At 39.6% G+C, this 27,389-nt stretch overlaps 4 protein-coding genes across 7 annotated transcripts in view; 2 read left to right on the top strand and 2 right to left on the bottom strand.

The window, feature by feature from the left end:
- The window catches only part of timd4 (T cell immunoglobulin and mucin domain containing 4), a 1,098,921-nt gene that overhangs the window by 199,379 nt on the left and 872,153 nt on the right, over positions 1-27,389 (top strand). The window lies entirely within an intron of this gene.
- Positions 31-23,445, top strand: dnajc18 (DnaJ (Hsp40) homolog, subfamily C, member 18). Its single transcript, NM_001113588.1, is given in 8 exon segments — positions 31-430; positions 3,448-3,649; positions 3,730-3,875; positions 6,488-6,700; positions 8,129-8,241; positions 17,933-18,042; positions 18,126-18,298; positions 22,243-23,445. Coding segments are annotated over 8 exon segments (1,224 nt in total). The 5' UTR covers positions 31-288; the 3' UTR covers positions 22,368-23,445.
- On the bottom strand, positions 8,913-16,096 carry LOC147838888 (uncharacterized). Its single transcript, XM_087301408.1, has 2 exons — positions 16,015-16,096; positions 8,913-15,614 (listed from the first exon to the last, which is right to left on the bottom strand). The coding sequence occupies exon 2, from the start codon at positions 15,436-15,438 to the stop codon at positions 9,697-9,699; it is 5,742 nt and encodes a 1,913-aa protein (XP_087157534.1). The 5' UTR covers positions 15,439-15,614; positions 16,015-16,096; the 3' UTR covers positions 8,913-9,696.
- brd8a (bromodomain containing 8a) overlaps positions 25,968-27,389 on the bottom strand; it is a 34,460-nt gene continuing 33,038 nt past the window's right edge. For all 4 annotated transcript variants that reach the window (XM_087301422.1, XM_087301423.1, XM_087301424.1 and 1 more), the window contains one exon: positions 25,968-26,336. In XM_087301422.1, coding sequence (XP_087157548.1) covers positions 26,277-26,336 — 60 coding nt within the window. In that variant the 3' untranslated portion in view covers positions 25,968-26,276. The remainder of the gene's footprint in view (positions 26,337-27,389) is intronic.

The following is a 27,389-nucleotide window of genomic DNA, read 5'->3' as shown; positions in this document are numbered from 1 at the left end:
GCAATGACGAAGCCAGGTCTGGTGTCTAGGATTAAACATGAATTGCTTTGATAATAAATTCATATTCGACTAGGTTGCGTCGTAGAGGTGTCCGTTTTGTGAGCGGAGGATGCTTAAAATCGGAATTTAAATTGTTGTGGTTGCATTAGCATAACGCACTCGATTTAGCTTCATGTCAACAACACCGCGAGTCATCTGTACCGTTAAATAAGCCTCGTTTTGATTATTTAGCTACTTTGAGCTCATCGGCACGATATTTAATGTGGGTTTGAGGTGTCATTGCTGAACATGTCAATGTTTGAGATGGACAGAGAGGAGTCTGACAGGCTGATAGAGAAAGCCAAGCTGTGTTTGCGCTCAGGACGCAAAGAGAAAGCCCTGCAGCTGCTGTACGAGGCGCAGAAGATCTACCCGAGCACCAGGGCCAGAGGTTTGTATCCTGCTGCTGGTGCTGCTTGATTGACAAATCAGCTGTGTTTGGTCAGTGTGCTGAAATAGAAAGTGCAGACGCTGGATGTTGTGTGTTATATAATCTGTCACCGGGTCGCTGATGATGGGTTCGAGAATGAAAACATCTGACATTTGATGATTTAAAAGCTGTGAGGCTGATCTTGTGAAATTAGCGTCCGGTGAATCCAGTTTGGATGCATTTTTTGTTTATGTATGTGGTAAGCTGCAGAATTTACATCTTTTTACAAATTTCTTAAAGGGGTAGTACACCCAAATGTGACTGTATTACAAAACCTTAATAGAGGTAAAGTTGGTTTTATATTCGCACATTCGTTCATTTAGGAATCTCTTTACAGTTTACCATGTTACTTTGAATATTCAATCAGAATTAGCATGCCAGTATGACTTGAAATTAACATTATCACTGTTTATTTGACCGTGAGCAATGTTGTACTTTGATAGTCATTGGCTGCTAATATGATCTCGCTATTTAGAGTTTGCAAATAATACTTTTATGAAATTATATTATTAAGGGGAAAGTCTGAATCTGCGAATATAAAACCAACTTTACCTCTATAAAACCTTATATCTAATGTTGCGCAGGTATATTTCTGGCGAAATGTTGTATTGGGGCGTCACGGTGGCGCAGTGGTTGCACGATCGCCTCACAGCAAGTAGGTCGCTGGTTTGAGGATCAGTTGGCATTTCTGTGTGGAGTTTATATGTTCTCCCCATGTTGGTGTGGGTTTCCCCACCAGTCTAAAGACATGCGCTATAGGTGAATTGGGTAAGCTTGTCCGTAGTGTATGTGTGTGAATGAGAGTGTATGGATGTTTTCCAGTATTGGGTTGAAGGGCATCAGCTGCATAAAATATATGCTGGATAAGTTGGTGGATTATTTCACTGTGGCGACCCCTGATTAATTAAGCGAAAAGAAAATGAATGAATGAATGAATGTTAGTCAAAATGAATGATTTTTGTTAAATTGAAGTAAAGTTGGTTTTATGTTTGTACATTCAGACTTTCTCCTTAATAATATAATTTCAGAAAAGTATTTTTTGCAAATTCTAAATAGCGAAATCATATTAACATCCAAATGACTATAAAAGTAAAACATTGTTCACAGTCATATAAATAGTGCTGATGTTGTTTTGAACTCATACTTGCATATGATTTCAAGTTGAATATTCAAAGTACCATAGTAAACAATATAGGGAGAATGTCATAAGTTGTCACTGAATAAATGTGCAAATATAAAACCAACTTTACCTCAGTTTTTCTTCTGCGGAACAAGCAAGAAATGAAAGTTTCTGTTGCGTGGTGGTTTTGATTTTTATTATTTTCAATGAGAGTTAATTTTTACATTTTGATGGTCTATTCAGGGTAACCCTTCTGTATTCTGTATTTACTAACATGAACAAACAATTAGTAATACAATTATTACAGTATTTATTCATCTTTGTTTATGTAAAGTAGAATAACGTTACTTCATGTTAGTTCATTTTAACTCACAGTAGTATGCATTAACTAATGTTAACAAGCAAAAATTTGGATTTTTAGTAATGCAGTAGTTAACGTTGAATTATGATTAATAAATCCTTTACAAGATTATTCATACTTAATATTAGTAAATACATTAATTAACGTTATCTAATGGACCATCATTCTAAAGTGTTATCCTATTCTGTTGTGTGTGAACTACAAAAATGTGAAATTGTGAAAACCGTGATGTCATGTAATTGACAACCAAAACATTAATGGTGGACTAAAGTACTATGTGTGCAGACCGAAATAGGAAAAAAAAGGAAAACTGTTGTTGTTTTCCTTCTGATTTATTTTGCTTTAAATTTCTGAAGCATTCTAAAGCTATCAGACTATTAAATTAACTACATGAAGGCACTGAGACATATAATGTCTGGATAATGTTAAATGTATTTATTCAATATTTACTTTCATTTATCTAATAATTTATTTTAAAAGAATACATTAGTCCAGGGGTCACCAATCTCGGTCCTGGAGGTCCGGTGTCCCTGCAGGGTTTTGCTCCAACTTGACTCAACACAACTGCCTGGGTGTTTCAAGTATACCGGTCACACTAGAGTAGAGTTTGAGCTTGTGAAATTCTGTAGTACGGCGCTGTGAAAAGGGGTGGGATTAAACAGAATGATTAGACATTTTAAAAAGCGAGCGATTGGTCCATGTTTTAAATTACTGTCCAGAGAGATCAATGTTTTGATCTTCGATAGGTCATACGTCAGAGTTCACCAAGCCTGAACTTTGCAACGCAGTGAATTGCGAAACTTGTCACATGAGCTTGCTTTTTTGGACTGACGCATTTGCGTGCATATGAATGGAAGTCTATGGGGAGAAAAGTCCAGTGTGACCAGAGTTTGAGACCTTTATTAGCTTGTTCAGGTGTGTTTGATTAGGGTTGGAGCTAAAATCTGCAGGGCACCGGCCCTCCAGGAACAAGTTTGGTGACCCCTGTTTCAGTGCTTCAATTTTTAACTTTTGTACACATTACCAGTTTTGTTTGAAATATATTCCACATGTTTTTGTATTAGTGGAAGGGTCAGACTTTCTGGCTATAACAGTATATACATATATAAACATTGCAAATGTCTAGTCTGCAATCTTTTGTTGTATTGGCTGTCATTGCAGAAAACACAAAATTTAGCAATTTATAATGACAAAATAATGTCAAATTGTTTTTACATTTTCTCCAGAATGTTTTTGTGACCTAGTAGTATATCTCCCAGAGCCCATACTGGTCTTAAACCATTGATTATGGACCCCTGCTAATTTAAAACGATCAAATCAGTGATCTATTTTAGTGACAAATGCTTAGTTAAGTGTCCATGTGGCAAATAACGATATTGGATAAACCAGTAATGGTATTGACTAACAAAAATCCCATCAACCCTCTGAAAAAGCAGACAAATATACACTGATCGTGGAGTCAGTGCAACAGTATAAAATCTTGATTTCTCTCATTAGTGCTGATTGATGCCATTGTGAAGAATGGCTACACTCCCCCTGATGATGAGCGCACCTACACACCTCCCCCGGGCTGGAGAAGTGCTGATGAAGATGTCCCGCCTTCAGTTCCACATCACCGGCCCAGTACACATGAGAGAGCAGAGGCGTCCGCCGACGACAAGAAGAGCTACACGGAGGAGCAGCGACAAGGAGTTCTCAGGTGCTGATAAAAGAACCGTCACCCAGTAAATGAAAACTTTGTCAACTCTGTTTATTTATCTTTTTCCTGAATCTGTGCAGGATAAAGAAATGCAGAGACTTCTATGAGATTCTTGGAGTGCCAAAGGGCGCCAGTGATGAGGACCTGAAGAAAGCTTATAGGAAGCTGGCACTTCGCTTTCACCCGGATAAGAACTGTGCTCCTGGAGCCACTGATGCTTTTAAAGGTAGCTCATATTTAATGCAACCACTAGTGTTCAAAATGTTGGGCTTATTGGGATGTTTTTTCTTTTTGTTGAAAAAACTGGATAAGAAAAAGATTTATGTCTCACAATTCAGATTTAGAGCACCGTCTCGCTGCTTTGAGTTAGAGATCTGCACGGGACAAAATTTTTAATCCTGGTCTAAACCCGACCGCTCCAGCTTATATTCAGCATTTGTTGTCTCGCTGCCCGCCCCGCTCCCTTTTCTACCCAACACGCCCGCTCACGGGGGGGGGTTGGGGTAAAACAAAACCAAAAACCACCCAGCTATAAATTCCAGACAGCCTATAACAAGCTGTCTGTGTACTCACACACAAATAGACAGCACCAAGCACAGCACAGCACCAAGCAAGTGACACACAGACAGCATCACGCTCTCTCTCATTCACACACACACACACACACACACACACACATATATATAGACAGCACAAAGCTCTCTCACACACACCATTCACACACATACATACGTGTGATCGCTCGCTCGGGAGTTGGGAGCGATATTGTTAGACTGGCCGCTCCCGTTCAAATTACACCAGTTACCAACCGCTCCCCTGCTTTATTCGGAAATTTATTCAGACCTCTACTTTGAGTTTGTCTCACTGTTTTGAGTTTGTTTTAATGGTTTGAGTTTACGCCATGCTGTCATGCTGCGTTCACTCCAGACACAGATGAAGTGCCTGTTGTTGGTGTCCTGAGGGGAAATTCTCTTCCCGACACCGGAATACAGTTCATCAAACTGGGCTCGGCTCAGTCTGAAGCAGCACTGAAAGCTTCCATCATCCAGGTATAGTTTCTTTAGGAGGTGATGAACTCACAGAGCTGCTTGCACCTCTGAAAGGATCTAGTGGAAAAGGATCTTCTACAACGAATCTACGTTGTTTTTCAGCTATTAATAAAATTCATGTTAGCCATTTAGCAACGAAGCTAGAGTCACCGGTCAGACAGAAGCCTTGCACATGACGCGACTCCGCATCTGTTGTGAAGTGAATTTGACTCGTAATTGAAGTGAGTAAACTCAACATGTTCACGCGTACATTTATTTGCTAATAGTGAGATTTATTCGTGCTTGCCCCGTCTTGTGTGAACACAGCATTCAAGTTTAAGCCATGCTGTTAGTTCACGCCTGCTGTTTTGAGTTTATGCAGCACTGTTTTGAGTTTGCTGTTTAGAGTCTATGGCATTTTTTTTGAGTCTACGTCATGCTGTTTCGGGTCTGTCACACTGTTTCAAATTTACGTCACGCTGTTTTGAGTGTATGACACTATTTAAAGATTACGCCACTCTGTTTCAAGTCTATGTCACTGTTTCAAGTCTATGTCACTGTTTCGAGGTCTACGTCACTGTTTCGAGTCTACGTCACGCTATTTCAAGTCGACGCCACACCGTTTTAATTCTACATCACGCTGTTTCGAGTCTACGCCATGCTGTTTAGTTTATGCCACACTGTTTAGAGTTTACGCCTTGCTGTTTCGAGTCTACATCATGTTGTTTCGAGTCTACGTCACACTGTTTCGAGTCTACGTCACGCTGTTTCAAGTTTACGTCACGCTCTTTCGAGTCTACGTCACGCTGTTTCGAAATTAGGACACGCTGTTTCGAGTCTAGATCACTCTCTTTCTAGTCTACGCTAACGGCACCCTGTTTTAATTAACGCCACACTGTTTCAAGTCTACATCACACTGTTTTGAGTCTACGCCAACGGCACGCTGTTTCAAGTTTTATGCCATGCTGTTTCAATTAACGCCACACTGTTTCGAGTCTACGCCGTGCCTTTTCAAATATACGCCGCCACCCTGTTTTGAGTCTACGCCACGCTGTTTTGAAATTCATTTAAGATAATATGCTGATTCATGTCATGGGCAGGGCTTCTGTCTGATCGGTGACTCTAGCTTAACTGCTAAATGGCTGGCATGAATTTTATTGAGCTTGAGATAGTAGCTGTGCTTTATGTGTTTTAGAAAGGCTAAAAAACAGCGTATTTTTTTGGGTGCTGTGTCTTGAGTCCACTAGATTCTCTCAGAGATGCACTCAGCTCTGTGAGTTGAACAACTCCTGCAGAAACTATACCTGGAAGATGGAAGCTTTCAGTGGCGTTTCGACTGAGCCGAGCCCAGTTTGATGAACTGTTTTCCAGTTTCGGCAAGAGGATTTCCCCTCGGGACACCAACAACAGGCACAACGTCATAATGACTCCCCTACATGACAAGTTTATGTCTGGTTCATGCGGCTCATATTACTGCTGAAGTTCTGATTTTCGTGCGTCAAACCTGCGCTGCTTCATACGCACAAATGACGTGTGGACGAATCGCGCCTCAGGATGTCTGTTCGTGTCTTTGCATTGCAGAATTAGTGCATTAAAACAAAAAAATGTAAGTTGTAGCAATACTTCGTGATATTAATATCTTCAATTCAATTTTATTGCTAGTTCAGTCTTGAGCAGAAGAGATTTCTAACAGATCCAAACATTTAGATTTACCTATTACTTAAATAATACATTACATTTGTTAGATATTGCTTATCATATACATGCATAGCTTAAAAATTTGTTTTCTACTCCCCCCTTTTCTATTCAGCTATAGGCAATGCATATGCAGTGCTCAGTAACCCAGAGAAAAGGCAGCAGTATGATGAGTATGGAGACCAGGGCCCTGCCGAAACATCCAGTCAGCCTTCAGCCCAGCCGCGTCAAGCATACGCACGCCATCGCTCTTTCACCAGAGACTTTGAGCCTGACATCTCCCCCGAGGAGCTCTTCAACATCTTCTTCGGTGGCAGGTTTCCCACAGGTATGACCCTCTATTAAACACTACAGCTAACTAAATGGATCACATGTAGTTAGAGGCTTTTTTATGTACATGTCATTAAAAGAAGTATTTAATTTCTGCATCCTGTAAAAGTCATGAGCTGATACTAACTAAATTTTTCAGGTTGCTCTTTTGGAATGGTTTCATCAAATTTCTGTGCTCCAATTAGGGCTGCACAGGGTTATGTGTGCATTTTGTCAGTAAAGCTGGTTCTGTAATCAGCTGTAAATCTTTAGCATTTGCTTTCAGGTGTACTATCATTCATACAATCATGCTTATATATTTTGCTAGAGGTGTGAACCTATACTGTTCTCACGGTTCGGTTCGGTTACGATTATCATGCCTTCGATTCGGTTCAATTCGATATTTCGGTGCATCACGGTGCATTGACGATGCTTTCCATATACAGTGTTATATTTTAGAGGATAGGCTATAACAAGCTGTCTGTATAAACACACAGAGACACAGCACCACATTGTCTCTCATTCAAACACAAACATAGACAGCACCTAAGAAACAAACACACACAAGCACACACACTTAAGCCCTCGCAACAGGGAGAGCTCGCGAAGAGCGGAGCAAAAAAACGAAAAAAATAAGCACTTTTCCGATGGTCCCTTGCTGAGAGCTCCTCTCAGCGCGAACTATCCCGGCTATACACATATTGCGAGGGCTTAAACGGAGCAGTGCTCGTAGTGTGGAGTGAAAAAAAAGAAAGACAGCTGTGAAACATAACCAGCTTTGTCTTTTTGTTGGAAACACACTTTAGATCTTTTTAAGGTAAGAGGTTTTTGAGTTATTGCCGTCTGTAACTTAATGTGTGTCAAGAATATCGAAAACAAAACCAACTGAACCGCCCTTAGCATTTGCCTATGATGCCTATGCCACGGACCGGCCCTGAGTTGGCTGAGTGTTGTAAATACTCGCGCTTACCTCCCTCACGACAGAGAGCATAGGCGATAATTGACGTCAGTACATTATAACCTGTTATGATTATTACTGAACCAATACCGAATTGTCCGCGTCTGCATCGCGGTGCACCAAAGAAACAATTAATTTTGACACCCCTATATTTTGCTTATATTTTGTTTTCCAAATTTGATTATCCGTTTTTATATTTTACCTGATATTGATGTTTTAAATCTTTGTTTATGCTTGTGAAGCACTTTGAGTTGCATGTTAAGTAGAAAAAGTGCTATACAGATAAAATGTATTATTATTAATATTATGATTATGATTATGAAAACAGTTACCGCTTCTCTTTATTTAGCAACTGCTAAAGGGATTTCCTTGGTCCTTAATGGGTGTGTGGAGTTTCTGTGCAAGGGTGCCTTTAGAAATTTACTACTGATCACAGAGATGTGTTTCTCTGACAAGATGTTCATAATAATAATTTTTTATTTGTTTTAGGCAACATCCATGTGTACACTAACGGAGGAGCTTCTTATGCTCATTATTACCAGCCACGCAGACGCCGTCCATTTGAGAGACGAGAAGAGGAGGTGGAGGAGAGCCATAGTACTGTGAGTAGATCTTACTGTACACGAGAAAAATATATAGGATCGATAATGAAAATAGACATTTTTGATGATAGGGAAAATAGGGTTGACTAAATTAATGATTTCTGTACCAATCATTGCTAAAATGTAAAAATTGGACACTAATAGTAATTAAAAACCTAATGTAAAACCACTGTAGCACTTTTTTCTTAATAAATGCATTGTGCCTCAGACCAGTAGACACCGCATCATCACAATCACAGTCTTTTTTAAGGTGGTGATGTGTGAGATCTTAATCACTATAGACTGTCTCTAAAATATATTTCGATTTATGAGCTTGTGATCCATGGGTTGTTTGATCCACTTGTCTGATGATGATATCACTTGCTGTGGAAAAATATTTGGCTTTTTGATGGAGATTTAATTAATTTGATACAGGTGTGAATTTTTTTTATATCAAGTTGAATCAGAATTATTACCCCTTTTGAATTATAAGCTCCCCTGTATATTTTTTCCCCAAATTTCTGTTTAATAGAAAGATTTTTAACACATTTCTAAACATAATAGTTTTAATAACTCATTTCTAATAACTGAATTATTTTATCTTTGCCATGATGACTGTAGAGGAGTTAGCTGTTTTTTAGGTGAATTTGATCGTCGCCATGGAGTGCCGGTAAGAACACGGAGACTTGAACCCCATTTAAAGCTCTTTATTGTCCATCACACTTTGTGTATGTGTTTGGTGTGTGTGTGTGTGTGGTCTAAACAAAGGAAAGAAAATATACATTAATTAGTAAATTTAGATAATAAGGATAACAGTAACAAGTGGAAATACTTATACACAACATTAAACTACAATATACATTTATAACTGACATGCATGAGCAAAGCAGATGAAGCAAGGCAGATAAACGTATATAAATAATAATTCTCACTATTAACAGGCTTTTAACTTAGGCGGAAATATAACAAAAAGCATGGATTTAATAGGCGATGTATGTATTATCATTTAAAGCAATTATATTTACATAAAAGATCGCTACTACTAGCCGCGGCAGTCCGCGATTCTTTACGAGCTCGCGCATAAATCAATAATCTCAATACAATACTATAATGATAAAACAGTGGTAACAGGTATGTAAAAGATGCATAAACACTTACTTCTCATCATTGACGCACACAAAACTGACTGGAATTAGGCGGAAAGCAAAGCATGCAACCTTTCTCTCTGTCTGATCAGAATGAAACCAGTTAACAGTCTCAATGTACAGCAGACCTAAGCTGCGTTTTGATTGGCTGCCTGTGCTCGTGATCAGCGCATGATCAAGTACGAGCTCTATAGGAGTCTGTTCGTGATGTCACAGCATGCACGCGTGAGGAGAGAGCACAGCTCGTGTCCAGCTCTGGGCTCAGCCCACCGACCTCTTTTACAGCCGCCCCTACATTTGCTATGCAAATGTACAATCATCCTTTGCCATTTTAGTCCGTTGTAGGGTTATCATCTGGAATAGAAGGCAGAGTGATAAGACGAGCCACAGGACGATGATATTGTTTGTTTTTGACTTCTATCATTGCTGAACGAACACGACCATCCAATCCGAGGTATGTGGTAACAACTTTGCCGACAGGCCACAAGGCTCGAGGAAGTTGGTGATCTATTATCATCACGACTGTTCCAGGTGTGAGGTTGCTGGTGTCTGTCATCCATTTCTGACGTTGTTGCAGGGTGGGTAAGTAATTCTTAATGAAACTCGTCCAGAACTGGTCGGCCAAGACCTGTGAGTGCCGCCATCTTTTCCGACTAAGGATCTCAGATTCTGGGTAGATGACTTGTGGTAGTGACACATCTGGCCGCCCCATCAACAGGTAATTTGGGGTCACAGGATCTGGGTCAGCAAGGTCAGAAGAAACATAACCCAGTGGCTTTGCATTGAGTATAGCCTCAACCTCTATAAGGAGTGTTCTGAGTACTTCCTCTGTGAGAGTTTGGGGTCCTATTATGGTGCGTAAGGCTGCTTTGACTGAGCGGATTTCTCGCTCCCACATACCTCCAAAATGTGGGGCATTTGGAGGATTATAATGGAACTGGATTTTCTGTTTTGCTAACTGGGCTTGGAGATCGGGACTCATGGCTGTAAATGCAGTTTGTAATTCTTTATCTCCTCCTCGAAAATTGGTGCCCTGATCTGCCAGTATTTCAGAGGGAGTTCCTCGTCGAGCAACCATGCGTCTGAGAGCCATTAGAAAGGAGTCTGTGTCCATGTTGGCCAGAAGATCTAAGTGCACACAGCGTGTTGTCATGCACTTGAAAATAATACCCCATTTCTTTTCATTGCTCCTTCCTCGTTTTACAAGGAATGGGCCAAAGCAATCTACTCCCGTGGAAAAGAAAGGCGGTTTCATGAGACGAAGTCTGGCTGGAGGGAGTTCTGCCATCTTTGGGATATTGGGCTTTGCTCTCCACCTTTGGCATTCGACACAAGAACGTTGATGGCGCCGTATTGCTTCTCTCCCTCTGAGGATCCAGTAATACCTTCGCATTTCAGCAAAGACCCTTTCTGGACCAGGGTGCCCGAGTTTGGCATCATACTGTTTTATGAGAAGTCGGGTGATTGGGTGATTTGGATCCAGGACTATTGGATGTACAGTACTGTAACACAAGTGCTGGGCTTGCCGTAATCGTCCTCCAACACGGATGAGTGCAGCTGTCTTATCCAACTCAGGTGATAGTGAAAGCAAACGACTTGATGATGGGATTGGCTTACCAGCTGTAAGGGCATTATACTCTGAGGGGAAACTGTCTGTTTGGGCTCGCCTTAGTAAATCCGTTTCAGCTTGTCTGTACTGTATGGCTTCTGGGTCAGTGGTTTCTCCTGCCGCCCCATGTAAGGATCTACAAGTGGCCTCCAGAAGTTCTTCAAAGGTGGAGAATTGGTTGGCATCTGGCAGTGATGATCCAGAACCATCCAAGGTGAGACCACAAAACTTTGTGTTACGGAGCTCAGTCAGGTCTGCATCTAGTTCTACCGAAGGGCTTTCTGGCCAACTAACGGGTGGTAGATAGAGGAAATCTGGCCCTTTACTCCATCTGTTGGGTTGGGACAGTTCAAGCAAGGATTTGCCACGTGTGATGTCATCTGCAACATTGTTTCCTGAATCTACAAACCGCCAATAGTAACCTTCGGTGAGCTCTTGTATTTCAGTTACTCTAGTCCCCACAAAAACTTTAAATCTGCAAGATTCTGATTTGATCCAGGTAAGTACGGTTGTTGAGTCGCTCCACAAGAATGTGTCTTTGATCTTGAGTGACAGCTCATTATGAAGCAGCTTGGCTAACTGTGCTCCAGTGAGGGCGGCGCACAGTTCGAGCCTGGGTACAGATTGTTGCCTTTTGGGTGACACTCTAGATCTTGCATGAATGAATGCCAGCTCAATCTGGCCTTGGTGCTCAGTACGAAGGTATGCTACTGACCCGTAAGCTTCTGCAGAGGCATCGCAGAAGATATGGAGCTCTCGTTCTGCCTCTGGAATGTCTAGAGTGGCCGACACATAACAACGGGGCATGGTCATTTTTGGAAGATGATTCAGTTCGGCCTCCCAATTCTGCCAGGCCTGCAGTAGTTCTGATGGTAGAAGGGGGTCATCCCATTCTCGTTCTTTTGCCCACAGTTGACGTACAATGATTTTGGCCCTTGTTGTGAAGGGTATGATGTAGCCTAGTGGGTCATATTGGCTGGCAAGGACACGATAGATATTCCTCATTGTTACCTCCTGGTAGGGCAGCGGGCGGCGACGGTAATGTAGGGTGTCTGGTACACAATGCCAGCTAAGTCCCAGTGTCATTTCATGGGGGTCTGCCTGACTTTGAGAAATCCACAGCTCAGTATTCTCTGATTTGGCCTCTTTAGGGAGATGTCTGACCACTGTGGCCTCATTGCTTGCCCACTGACGGATTTCGAAACCCCCTGAGGCTAGTATGGACCTTAGACCATCAATTAGTTCACGGGCTTCAACTGCAGATGAAGTGCTTTGTAGGCAGTTGTCGACATAGAAGGAATGTTCAACTGACTGTCGTAGCTTGTCACCCTGTTGGCAATGGCTAAAAACGTGTCGCTGAACGGCAAAGGTTGCACAACAGGGGCTACAGGTTGTGCCGAATGGAAGGACTTGCCACTCATACACATCAGGTGGGTTTTCAGGGTTTAGGTCCCGCCACAAGAACCGCAGAAGGGGTTTATCTTTGGGGAGCAGACGGACCTGGTGAAACATCCCTTTAATGTCTCCACTGATGGCGACTCGATGTTCTCTGAAGCGAATTAACACTCCAAGGAGAGTGGGGCCTAATGTTGGTCCTGGCAACAGCTGCTTGTTCAGATTTTCTCCATTGTATGTGTAAGAGCAATTGAACACCACTCTGTGCTTTCCATTGTGTGTCACAATGTGGTGGGGCAGATACCATGACTCTGTAGATTGGGCTGCTTCTTGAGGTGGTATTTTAGTGGCATAACCAGCATTCTCCAGTTTTTTGATTTCCTCTTGATATTTGAGGGCTAATGGTGGGTCCTTTGTCAGACGGCGTTCAGTGCTACGGAGATGGCACATTACAGCCTCTTTGGGGGCATTGAGTAAAGTCATTGTTTTGACTCTTAAAAGTGGGGTGGCATATCTGTCAATTCCATCCACTTTCACCTGCACTGTTTGTGTCTCGAGCATGTTCAAGGCTTCTTGGTCCTGTTGTGACCTTACTACAATTTTCTCACTTCGGTACGGCAGGATGTCCATCTGCCATAACTTTTCAATCTGATGATAAAGTTCTGCGGATGGAGAACAATTAGATGTGAACAGGCACTGTGAAATTGGGAGTTGTTCTTGTACATGTTTGGAGGGGCCTTGCAAAGCCCAGCCAAGGCAAGTTCTGATTGCTGCTGGACCTCCAGGTGGACCCAATAACACTGGTTCAGTTGGTGTGATGAGCTCAGTGTGATCTGAACCAATGAGCAGCAGGGGACAAGCTTTGTGCAGGGGTGGTATGGGAACGCCCCTGAGGTGTCTGTACCTTTTCTGCAAGGAACTCACTGGATAAGTGTATTCTGCTAATCCAAACTGCTCTGCGGTAAAAGCCCCGTGAATGGCATATCTCTTACCAGGGTTACTTGGAGTGGATATACAGAAGGATACAGATGTGCCATGTAATGTCCTGATATCTTGGTGTACTGTCCGTAAGTTCAACTGTTCTGGTTTGCCCTTTAAACCAAGGTAATTTGCAGCGGTGGCAAGCAGAATGGTGCGCTCTGAGCCATCGTCAAGTATTGCAAATGTGTCCAGAGCCTTTTGTTGGTAATGAAGTGTAACCTTGACAACCTTTAGAAAGACTTTGCCCCCACAGCGTGGCTGGTCTAGGTACAGAGTCTCTGTGGTTGAGTTATACAAACTACTGCTTTCATTGGTAACTTCAGCTTTCCTTTGATTTATGTCATGGAGCACAGAGAGATGTTTGGCTTGACACAGGTGGCAAGGCTTTTGAAGGTCACAGTCTTTAGCCATGTGTAAACGTGCACATTTCCAGCATCGTTTATTCTCTTTAATCCAGCCCACAATCTGCTCCTTAGTTAATGTATTGAAGGCGGTACACTGGCTGAGGTAATGATCCGCATTGCAGTATGGACAGACAGGTTTGTGTTTGTTAGGTGCTTTCTGCTGTATTATGGTTGGTTTGGTTACCTGTTCTGTAGTCTGTCTTTGATTAACACCATGCAGTATGCTGGTTTGCCTGGTTTGTTGTCGAGTGACTGCTCTTTGATCTCGATTTAGAGTTCTGGTGGTATCAGTTGGGTCAAATTCTAAGCAGTTAGCTTCCAGCTGCAGCCACTCTGCAAACTCAAGGAGAGAGAACTTTGTCTTATCCGGGTTTCTCTTGAGATGATGCCTCCTGAATTCAGTTTGTTGTGATCGAGGAAGACGGTTCAACAGTCGTTTAACATTTGACCCACTGTGCAGTTCCTCAATACCATCATCCTTGAGGGCTTTAAGCATGCCGACTATTGCTTGGACTCTGAGAGAAAACTCATCGAATGCCCGCTCATCACCAGCACGAATAGCTGGGAGGTTCTCCAATGTCTCTATTTCTCTCAGCACAAACTGGTAGGGCCTGCCATACCTCCTGTCGAGGGCTTGCAGGGCATTTGTGTAAGGAGTGACTGATTCCGCATGTGCTAACACTAGTCTGTGAGCATTAGGTACCTTCACATGCTTCAGAAGGATGGAGTACTTATAATTCTCTGGTATTTGAGGGTGGAGCAAATTATCCAAAGCCATCCTAAGTTCCACATACTGAGCTCTGTCCTCTTTGTAAAAATCTGGAAAGGTGGGCCCTTCCACTGTTGGACTCCAGTATGAGGGAGGAGGAGGTGCATAGGGTACAGTGTTAGCCCTAAATTGAGATGTAGCTTGGTATGACGTTTGTGGCATTGGCTCAGTCACTGAAACGAACCGGCTATGTACTGGGTGGACAGCTGCAGGTGGTATGTTATAGAAATGTGGCTGGGTGGTTTGGATGGGTTGCTGTCCAGGGAGAGGAGGCAGTGGTTTAGTCCATGGCTCTGCTTGGTTGTGCTGATGGGTTCTAATTTGGTCTAATGGAGAGCTGCTATAGGGTGTGGCATACTGATGTGACGTTAAGGTGGTTTCTCTGCTTACAGGTGGAGGTGACTGGAAATAAGTGTCTCTGAGGTGGGTTTTCCTCAGCGACTGAGAAAGCTCTTCCACAGTTGGGGGATTATTAGGCAGTGGCCAGGGAGAGGACTGTATTCTAACAACATCAGGGCTTACTTCAGATGTCGGCTGTCCCTTTTCCACTGATTGCAGGATTCGGGTCCGAGGTGTCTGATGCCGTGATGATGCTCGTGAGGAGGGGGTGGATGCTTGAAGGCTACTGTGTAGCAGGACTTTCTCCAAGAGCTCTGTTTGGCGCCTTGCTGTCTCACTTTGCTGTTTTGTAATCTCCATCATCTGCTGCATAAAGTCCTCTGATGAACCAGCAGTTCCATATGATTGACTAGTAGTGATGGGGGTTGACGTCATTATTGCTTTCTCTTTAGGTCCAACTGGATGGCTAGATGGGTTTCCAGCATAATTGACTATGTAGTCATCTAAGTAGGCAGGTCTCTGGATCACTCTGTGTGGACGTCGAGAAGAGGATGGGGCTGACTTTGGGGTTGCCATGGTAACGACCAGCTCCGGCTCGAAGGACCAATTTTGTAGAGGAGTTAGCTGTTTTTTAGGTGAATTTGATCGTCGCCATGGAGTGCCGGTAAGAACACGGAGACTTGAACCCCATTTAAAGCTCTTTATTGTCCATCACACTTTGTGTATGTGTTTGGTGTGTGTGTGTGTGTGGTCTAAACAAAGGAAAGAAAATATACATTAATTAGTAAATTTAGATAATAAGGATAACAGTAACAAGTGGAAATACTTATACACAACATTAAACTACAATATACATTTATAACTGACATGCATGAGCAAAGCAGATGAAGCAAGGCAGATAAACGTATATAAATAATAATTCTCACTATTAACAGGCTTTTAACTTAGGCGGAAATATAACAAAAAGCATGGATTTAATAGGCGATGTATGTATTATCATTTAAAGCAATTATATTTACATAAAAGATCGCTACTACTAGCCGCGGCAGTCCGCGATTCTTTACGAGCTCGCGCATAAATCAATAATCTCAATACAATACTATAATGATAAAACAGTGGTAACAGGTATGTAAAAGATGCATAAACACTTACTTCTCATCATTGACGCACACAAAACTGACTGGAATTAGGCGGAAAGCAAAGCATGCAACCTTTCTCTCTGTCTGATCAGAATGAAACCAGTTAACAGTCTCAATGTACAGCAGACCTAAGCTGCGTTTTGATTGGCTGCCTGTGCTCGTGATCAGCGCATGATCAAGTACGAGCTCTATAGGAGTCTGTTCGTGATGTCACAGCATGCACGCGTGAGGAGAGAGCACAGCTCGTGTCCAGCTCTGGGCTCAGCCCACCGACCTCTTTTACAATGACTGTAAATAATATTTTACTAGAAAAGTTTCTACATAGTAGTTTTCTGCTTAAAGTGACATTTAAAGGCTTTACTGGGTTACTTAGGCACGTTATTGTAATTATGTAAATAATCGTATAACAGTTGTTCTGAAGACAATCAGAAAATATTTCTAAAAGGGGCTAATAATATTAAATTATTAAAATTCTGTAAAAAATTCAAAAAAAGTTTTTAATTAAATTTTTTTTTTGCGGAAATAAAAGAAATAAGACTTTCTCCAGAAGAAAAAATATCATCAGACATACTGTGATAAATTCCATGCTTTGTTAAACATAATTTTGGAAATTTTTGAGAAATAAAAAATATATTTATAGGAGGAATATTAATATTGAGTAATAATTTAGATTTTACAATTTTGATTTTTATACATATATATTAGCCCCCCTGTATATTTCTTCCCCAGTTTTTGTTTAACCGAAAAGATTTTTCAACACATTTCTAAGCATAATAATTTTAATAACTCAATTCGAAAAACTGATTTATTTTATCTTTGCCATGATGACAGTAAATAATTTTTTCATAAATATTTTTCAAGATACTTCTATACAGCTTAAAGTGACATTAAAGGCTTTACTTGGTTAATTAGGTTAACTAGACATGAAAGGGTAATTAGGCAAGTTATTGTATAATGTTGGTTTGTTCTGTAAACTATCGAAAAAAATATATAGCTTAAAGGGGGTAATAATTTTGACCTTAAAATTGTTTTTAAAAAAAATTAAAACTGCTTTTATTCTAGTCGAAATAAAACAAATAAGACTTTCTCTATAAGAAAAAATATGATCTGACATACTGTCTAAATTTCCGTGCTCTGTAGGGATGCACTGATGTGGATTTTTTTTATAGATATCCTGTAACTATTTAAATTCAGAGGCCGATATGTTATTTTTTCCATATTTTTCTGCATGATTGCAAAAACCAAAGGCAAACACATAAAGTGGACAACTGATTTTATTTTAAAAGCTTACCTTTTTGAAAAATTTAAATCTAAAACTTGATTAATTGCCTTTCTTTTCTATGGACAACTTTTTATTATATAAATAAAATCTACTGACTGAAGCAACCAAGTCACTGAAAAATAGCATGTAGCAGCTGATACCAACATGGCAGCAAGTTATTATTTTTATTTATTTTTTGCATGTTTAATCCCTCAAAGCTGCTCGATTTAAAGCAAACAACTTTTTAAACAAACACGTATGTGATTTGACATGACTTGTCTTACAATGCCAATTTACAGCATCTAATGCAATTATCCTCACCATAGATGCTTTCTTAACCACTGTTTTCTGTACTCTGTAATTTTAGCTGTATATTAATTTTGTTATTGAGAGAAAAACATGCATTACATGTTTGAATATTTCTCTAAACATTACTCTCATATCGGTGAAATCCTCACAATTGAGTATTTAGTGTGAGGGCGAAAGATTTTACCCTATGCCCTAAATTCACCATATGAACCAATAGCCTTCTGTGGACGCTCGTACATCCCTACATTTCCTCCTTGCAAATTTTCACTAATGTTTCCTAACTCTTTATTTTTATCTGATGTCCAAATTGCCATCAAAGCCTCTCTAAAAACCTTCTTTCTTTTTTTTTCTCTTCATGAAGAACAACTTCACCCCTCTCCTGCAGCTGTTGCCGGTGCTGGTGCTCATTGTGATCTCTGTGTTCACTCAGCTGATGGCCACCAACCCTCCCTACAGCCTCTTCTACAAACCGTGAGTCAACTGTAAAGCATCATGCATGATTTAAACCATCCGCTTGAAGAAAACGCCTGATAGTTATACTCGCCATCCTGCAGGTCCATGGGGTTAGTGGTGTCCAGGGAGACTCAGCACATGGGTGTGCCATACTACGTGGATAAGAGTTTTGAGAAGGAGTACCGTGGTGCTGCACTGGACGAGCTGGAGAAAACCATAGAGACTGACTATATTGATCATCTACAGAGCAGCTGCTGGAAAGAGAAGCAACAGAGTAAGACGTCTTCTTATCTGTTAGCTTAATGACTTTTTAATAATTTAATATAAATCAGCTGCTTTATAAGCAAGTGTCACTGCAGTGCCTAATTGGGGGGAGTCTCTGCCAATTAGGGGTTTGGGATATTTGGAGTTTACTATAATATCCTAATTCTTTTATACTTAATAAAAACAGAGGTCTACATTGTCCAAGATAGCCCTCTGGATGATCATAATTCAAGTTCATTCATTCATTTTCCTTTGGCTTATTTATCAGTTCATTTATTTATTAGGGGTCGCCACAGCGAAATGAACCTCCAACTATTCCAGCTTATGTTTTATGCAGCGGATGCACTTCCAGGCACAACCCAGTGCTGACAAACACCTATACACTCTTGCATTTACGCACACACTCATACTTTTCGGCTCTGTTTAAGTTATGTAAGCAAAAATATTCCTGTAAAGTGTTTTTTATTGAAGTAACATTTCATAGTTCCTGTTGCTAGAAGTTCCTGAATTTTGGTGTGTTAGGACCAATAGACTTGGAAACCGTTTTAGTTATAGAAATTCCTTTAGTGGGGACTCAATTGCTGTAGCTTCTACTTCGGAGTAGATCAAGTAATCTAACACTAGGGTTGTTCCGAATACGATTTCCTAAGCTTCGAAGATTTTGTCATAATCAGCATTGAAAATTTGAGGCTTTGGAAAATGGGGACTGAAAATATTCTTATCTTTAGTTAGGGCAGAAATCTCTGTGTGTGATTTTTATTTTTGATTTTTATTATGCCGAGAACCGTAAAGTGTCCTCATAGAAAAAGTTGATATAATCTGCAGATTTGTGATCTTGCAGTCTGGCAAAAAAATGTTTGTGTGCATTCAGAGAATTATCATGCTAAATATCGCTTTTAGAAATCCTAATGTCTGTCACCTCGCAAGGTTTTAAAATCAGCCTTAGAGCAATTCCATGCAAATGTCAACCTTGCAATGAATAACAAAAATTAATGAATTTACCAAAATAGCGAAACCCTTAGCGAAGTTTTTTGTGTGGGCTTTTTTCTACAGTACTGTAAAAATACTCCAAAATGTCCGTCAAGTGGCAATTTCACATCTGTCACATCCATAACTGAGGGGTGTCACATCAATAACAACACGTTTTCCTCATAATTTTCCTCAATGTAAAATAAAATAAAGTCAATGATTTTTGTTCTATAGTGAGAAACTCTTATCCTTAAATCTTATACTTTAGGGTTGTGAAGTTTAATTCTGAGAATTTCTACAAAATATGTTGTATACTGTAAACTCAGACTTTTTTGGTCACATCCATAACCCATGTTTATTTCCCTCATTTAAAATATAAAACATGCATACAAATTGATATTGTCTGAACCCATAAATCTGGGTTTAGTAGTTTTGGAGAATATAAACAGATGTTTCAACATAATGTTAACATGTACTTTGTGAATTTATGTTTGCTTTTTTACTGCAAATGTCACATCCATAACGCTGGAATTGCTGCTTAGCAGTTGTTTACATTACAACATTTTATCTCCGTTATCACAAAACCCATACCATGAGTTTTTTTTACATATTTGATTACCCTACATAAAAAGACTAAAAGCTATGCTGTAAAATTGAAATTGCAAATTTAAAAAAGGTACCAGTGCTTTTGACAACACACTGTATCAAATCAAATCACTTTTATTGTGTGCTGTGATGAGTGAAAAACCTAGATGCAGGCTCCAGACAGTGCAAAATACAATGACATACATTAAGACTATAGACTTTTTATATATTTGTGATTAGAATACAATTTCACCAGATTACTTGAATCACTCTATTTGGAAAAAATTCATCAATTTAGATTGACTGGGACTAATCTGTAGGGAAGTGCAAAGGCACAACATCTAATAAACAATCTACAAGCATAGGTAAATACAATAAAGAAAAAGATACAATTAAAATAAACAGTCAGTACGTTTACATGGACACCAAAATTTAGATTTTAATCTGATTAAGACAGTACTCTGATTAAGAATGCTTTCGCATCTGTAGTTTGCTTAATTTGGTCCGCACCAAGGGTAATAAATGATACACTGTTGCATCTTCTGCCGTCTTTGGGTCGTTTTCACACCACACTGCTGGCTTTGGTCCGAACCAGTTGAAACGAACCAAAATGCAGTCATCTGACAAAACCCACATCTCTCATTGGCCAGATGTTGTTGAACATATTTCCTAAATAGCTTATTGAATGGTCAGAATTCACGTGCGGGAAAATGCCAATGAACTCCCGCAGGTAAACAAAACTGGAAGACACAAATTGTCGCTTTTTACTATGAAGGGACGACTGCGCTGACTGATTGTTTGCCTGCTGTAGACAAACTATACATTTCGAGAATGAAGTGCAGCCGCGGCTGGAAAACAGGGTTTTAATACATCGCTGGTCACTTCAGGAGAAGGCGTGAATTAATTTAGCTAAACTGTGACATGCTCATCTTGCGGAAATATTTCCAACGATTCATCAGGTAATTTTTTCCCCTCCTCTCTCTCTCTGTTGGTAAAGCGCTGTCAACTAATATTTTTCCTCCATATCCCATAATGCACAGCGCATAAAAAGGAACTCTAGTGCGATTCAATCGAACTAAATAAGGCAGGTGTGAAAGCACCCTAAGAGTCTACCATGTAAACTGCAATTTTTTTAATGAATTTAATTAGATTAAGGTCATAATTGAACTAAACAGAAATAGAATTAAGACGTGGAGTATGTCAATGTTAGTCGCATTATTGAAGTGTAGTACAGACATGTAAACACAGCAATCAAACTATTACCATCATGTAGGATTTTCTCAGCATTTTGCGACAGGATAGTCTATAAAGACACAGCTGTTTGACCAGAGACACCTGCATCACGAAATGCTGAGGTTTTTTTTTCTATACGGCGTGCAGTATAAATTTCCATAAAAACTACACTCTTCCAGCAGTTCATCCAATATCTCGTTTGTCGCAGTGGGAACGCATGAAATGTTCCTGAATGAAAGTGAAACTGCTAAACTGCAGTTAAAGTCGACAAAATAAAAATGAAATACCGAAATTACATGAAACTCTGGAGGAACTGTAGATAGCATGGTGACTCAACGCATTGAATTATGTGCTATAACGTGTGAAACGGGCTCATGAAAGGAACTTTCAAAAAGCAACTCATGTAAAAATTTTAATCATATTATTGTCTTGTAGACGTAGTCACTGTTTTATCATTTTCCGATTCTAACAGTGTTCGGGTACAGCAATTAAATAATCAGAATACAAATAATTTAATCAAATTCATTGTTATTAAAGTTACAAACAGTACAATTTCTTATACCTAAATGCTTTTAAAAAACTATTATATAGTCACAGGCCTTAAAATACATGCAAAATGATAAACTATAATCCGGACTCAACATTATATATCCTCCGATGCAGAAACGATATTTCACGAGATCACACTTACCGATATTTGACTGAATAGAATAGGCGTATTTGGCGTGCTTTCCGGGGAGAGGGCTCTGAGCTTGGGAAGACATAACTTGTGTTATTCTCCTTATCAGGATAAAGAGAGATCGGGTCCGAGCGCAGTGTCTGGCCCGGCTCCAGAACGCTCCCCCCTCTGATTTAAATGGGTATCGGGTATAATAGTGTGGAGTTGGGGTGGTGGAGGGACGCTGAAGTCAAGAGAAAACGTAGGAATTACGTGTTCGACTATTTATAGGGTTTTGCTCTTGAGCTGATTAGATAAGAGAATGATTGTGTGTGATGAATTAGCCTTGTCAAGGACTGATCATATTTCCTCCCGAAATTTGTTTATAAAACATCACAATGTGCAGCCCTATTTAAGACAATATTGATTTAAATATGGTCCTACATAATTAGACTATAAATTGGTGTAGTGTGCAATACTCAAAACTGCTGCATTTCATTTCATTTCAGAATCTGATCTAGCTAACCTAGGCCAGCTTTATCGAGACGAACGGCTGAAGCAGAAGGCAGAGACCATGAAGCTGGATCACTGTGACAAACTGCACCGCTTCATCGGCCGGCAGAGAGGAGACTGAAGCTTCATCGTCCATCCAGACAGCATGGTCAGCCTAATCAAAGAGCTTTTAGTATCAGTTACGGTTATATATTTCAATTTACACGGGTGGGTCACCTTTTTGGGAAGGAGAAAGAAAGGAAATAGATGTGTTTCAGCCCAAGCTGACTTTGTCTTGAGCGTTTGTGCCTTTAATGAGTGCGTTGATGAGGTGAAGTCTGAAGGCCTTTAGCTCAAGCCTCTGATTCCGCTGCGATTGCACAAGCGTATTTGGAAGAAGGTAATTTTTGCACGAGCGCCTGGCATTTTTTTTCCTTATATTAAGGAGTACCGACTCCAGGCTGGCAGATGGGATTAAAGCTAGAGATTGTTGTTTATTAGTCGCAGTTAAGCTTTATTGTTCATAGGAATTTAACTTGTATAGCTCCTATTTAATTTCTTTTTCCTGCATTTGAGCTGTGAATTACTTTTGACAAGACAATTATAACTTTTAAAAGGACGAAAGCTGAATTTATTAGTTTTTTCGGGTATTTAAACCACTACAGATTTTCAAAGTACTCTAGACGTAGCAGAAACCCCTTGTGCACCTTAGTGTTTTGCTCATTTGTTCTATTGCTGTATGTTTTGGACGTTAAATGGCGATTGTTTTAAATCAATGTTTTATTTTCATGAATATCAGCGCACTGACAGACATGTTGAATGCCATTACCTCTCTTATTTATTAACCGACAGTGTTTTATTTATAATTTGGCACTTTATTTGTCTTAACTTAATTGTGTGTTGCATGCTTCCATTCAAGCATTCTCCCTGCCTCGGCACAGTTATTATAACCAGGCAAATAACCGTTACTGAGCATCTGTTTTGAATGTTTTACCTCATGTCACTGAACACTATGTTCTGTATATAATAACATGCTGATCTTTAGCTCAAATCTGAAGAAGCGCTGAAGGAATTATCCTCATTCAGGATGGAGTAGTGGACGTGATGTGGAGAGTTTGTGCCAGTGGTATTGTTGGTGTTGTTTCCATCAGTTTGCAACTGATGGAAGTTTTGTTTGGATTGAGTGCGTTTTGTGCCGCTTAAATAAAACATTAATCAAGTATTTGTTCTCTGTGGTCCAAACTTGAATGCGGGTATGTTGATTTCACTAAGTATTAGGTCATTGTGCCAATATGAAGCATTTATAATAATTTGTTTTTTTTTTTGAAAATTTGATGACAAAATGAGTTATTTCCTTAAAGGTGCCATATACTGCATTGATTCAATAAGTATAGTTGTTCTCTGATATGTAAATGGTAGATATCTGCCTTAGGTAAGTAAAAAAAATCTTCAGAAACAATTTTAAATGGTTATTTATTACTCCATGTAATGTCTCTTGAATCAGATGCTCCTTATTGACCATATTTGGAATGGTCCTGAATAATAATGAGCATGCTCTGAGCTGGTCTCAGTGTTCTCTCTCTCTTACCCACACTCCCACAGAATGATGTACTCTGAAATAAACACATGCAAAATATTTTAACAAATGGAGTAGATACCATGTTAAATCTTGAGATATCTAATATAAATCACCAGAGTAACACATTTTGCCCTCGAGTTATATTGTAATTAAACTAGCCTAAAGAGACAGACAGATTTGCATTGTGTTGTATTTTGTAGCTATACTGTAAAAGTAAACACTGCCAAGAATTAGTATCAACTTCTGCACAAACAGATGACGTTTTAAGTGTATTGCTATTATTTGACTTTATGTAAATTGCAATAGGAACTGAGTGATAAGACAAGATCCTTAAATGTGCATTAAACTATACTTCGCAGTCTACATGTGTTTGTTGCCTCAAGTTAAAAACATATCTGGAAGATTTCACAATAAACATGATAAAAGGGTTAAATAAACATTCCCTGTGGTTCTTCGAGGTAAATTTATAATCTGTATATCCAGTATTTTGGGTTCTGACAAGCTTTAAAGTGATGACTGGTTGAGGGTTTAATAATGCACAGAAAACAAACTTGTACAACTGGCTTTGACTTTGCTCTCCCTTTCAAAATAAGAGTCCCACATACAGAGTAAGTTTAAAATTAACTTTGATACTTAAAAATATGGAAGACCTTCATTGTTGTATTCGCAAAACATAGCCTAAGGTGCAACAAATCTGTGTATTGGCTGCTTATCTCCTGCAGACATGGTTGCTCGCCAGCTATGGATGACACAGAACTTGATCTAGAGTTAGTGCTGTACGATTCTGGCTAAAATGAGAATCAAATTTTTTTTTTTTGCTTAAATATGAGTGGGCTATTATTATTGTTATTCTCAAACATATGGTTAAACAACAACAATAATATTAGGCCTATGTGTAGGTCTACTGTTGGTTAAAATGCTAAGTTTTGTATAGACATGGAATAGTGGACTTGAATAGACTTTCAATTTGTCCTGGCTGTTAATGCACAGTAAAGTGAGGACATCAGAATGCAACTATTCATAATTCTAATGTTGAATTATTATCTTTGAGATAATCTATAATCTATCTATCTCACATGTCATTTCGCAGCCGCGAATACATGATTACATTAAGACAGAAATGACATTTTTGGGTGAATTATACCTTATAAATACAGTATGTGATTTTTTTAACGCCATTTGGAGGTGCAACGTATGTAAAACAATGTGAAGACTTGTGCTACCTCCTTTATGCTTCTCCTTGAACTTGAAATTATAATTTGCTGAATCGTAGAGATGCTGGATTAAGATCGTGTGGGGGTCAAATCGAAATTGTGATCTTTTTTTCGATTAATCGTGCAGCCCTACCTACAGTACATGCAAATCTTAAGTCACGCAACAATCTGTTTTGTCTTCTGATTATCCTGCTTTTCAACAGGGTTTTACACTCATGGAATTTACATGAGAACAAGTAAGCAATGGTGTTTGAGGCTGTATGGCCTTTTCCATGTAATGAACACTTATTGTTTGACTATGCCTTGGTTTAACCACATTTTCTTTACAGCACCTTAAAATGGATGTAAATTGTCACCAAAGATCTTTAATAAATAATGACTTAAACATTGATATAAATTTTTTGATTGTGAATAAAAAAAGTTTCCCCTCAGTGTCAGTATAGGACATGTGTTTACATGTCGCGATTGGTTCTGCCTCTGAAGTATTACCTCGGATGCTCCTGTGCTTTAAGTTCTAACAGAGAAAGTTGCGCTTTTGCATCAGAGGGGGTATACATCACTGCAGAGTACATTTATGTACAATATACTGACACTGAGGGAAGAAACTGTTGAATAAAGTAGTTCATTTAGTTTTATGTGCACTCAAAAGTATTCGTTTAGCTTGATTATTATTGTAGTTAAACCACTGAAGTCCATATGTTCAGTTTCGAGGATTTATTATTTTTTTTTTTTTTGCCGTTTTTCTTGATGTTAGAGTTGGGAACCTTGCTATCTATGGAGTATGAAGGAGTTGTCAGATTTCCCCTAAAATATCTTAATTTGTATTCCAAAGACAAAGAAAGGTCTCGGGTTTGGAAAGACATGAGGCTTAGTAATTCTAACAAAATGCGAATTTTTGGGTGAACTAATATCGTAATCAGTAATATTCACTCATAAAAAGGTCATGAACTTTTTGGCCTTTCGTCAGGTTTATTCCCAGTCATTCATCAATACCTATAAAGGCACTATTCGTACACAAAACATCCTAAATATGTAACAACACACACTCACCTTACAATAACAACAACAACATACAGACACAAATACGCACACTCAGATTTTGAGGCGAACTTCTAATTGTCCAATGTCAAACACCAAGCTCCCGTGAAACCCTCATAAACCTGGCTGTTTGAGATGTGGTTTAGACAGATTGTCTTATGCGGTCTTCATCAGTCAGTCTCTCTTGTGTGTGTTTCAAAGGAAGTCAATTATCGCAGACTCATTTCTTCATCTTCAGGTCTGCTTCTATAGCGCAACGTCGCCCCCTTGTGCCTCCATCCTACAGAAACCAAGAAAACAGTTCCAAAGATGTCAGCACTTTAAATGTATGACATAAACAGATTGTTTGATTACAAATACATTTTTAACTAATTGCACAATGCCACCTACTGGTGAAACTGGTGTCATTTGATTTACTTTTTGATCGCCGCCATAGAAATCACATGTTAAATATGTAACAGAGGCCAGCTAGTAAAGTGCTATGCAGGTTAACCTCACTCTGACCTCTATAGGTGCTCTATCGACAGACATTAAAGGCCATGGTCTTTAGACTCCTTGTTAGAGCAACCAACTAACAATGCAAAGAATCGCCAGTTCGATCTCAGCTCAGACCGGGTTGGGTGCAGTTGGACCAGTGGACCAGACATTTTTATCCTAGTATTTTGATGATAATTTGACAGCTTGAAGTGCAAATAACAATAATGTGTAGTTGAAAACCAAGCATTGCAATAGCTACACATGACTCATCAAACACAGTCTTGAACGTCCGCGATTAATAAATCATTGCAAAAAAAGCATCGTCATTTAGGAACAAGACTGTGTGTTTTTATTGAGTCACATTTTTACTGCTGCTTTTGAGAAATACTTTAAAGTTCATCAAGCTGGAAATCAAATTTGATGATTGTATGGAAAATGTAGTTTCTTTGGTCAAAAGCTAAGTTTCCATCCACCAATTTTTATGCGCATTTTGGATATGTGCGTACAATAATGGTTGATTTGGGAGACCACATGGGAAAGTGGTGTTGATGAGACCAGTAGGGTGCACTCAACCTGTAATTGTGTGGTTCCTTATGCCCCAGTATATTGATGCTGAATTATTACTGCTCAATGAGCGCCGTCTTACAGATGAGACATTAAACAGAGGTCCTCCTGACTCTATGTGGTCATTAAAAATCCCAGAATGACCTTCAAATGACCCCTAATCCCAGGTTAGGGGTTTAACCTCGACATCCTGGCCAAATTTGCCCACTAGCATCTGTCCATCATTGCCTCCAAACCGTCTCCTCTCCACCAATCAGCTTGTGTGTGGTGTGCACTCTGGCTCAATATGGCT

Source organism: Danio rerio, chromosome 21, assembly GCF_052040795.2.
Source record: "Danio rerio strain M-AB ecotype USA chromosome 21, GRCz13ab, whole genome shotgun sequence".
NCBI classification, from domain to species: domain Eukaryota; kingdom Metazoa; phylum Chordata; class Actinopteri; order Cypriniformes; family Danionidae; genus Danio; species Danio rerio.
The sequence above is the reverse complement of the archived record's forward strand: the minus strand, read 5'-3'. Positions and strand labels throughout refer to the sequence as shown.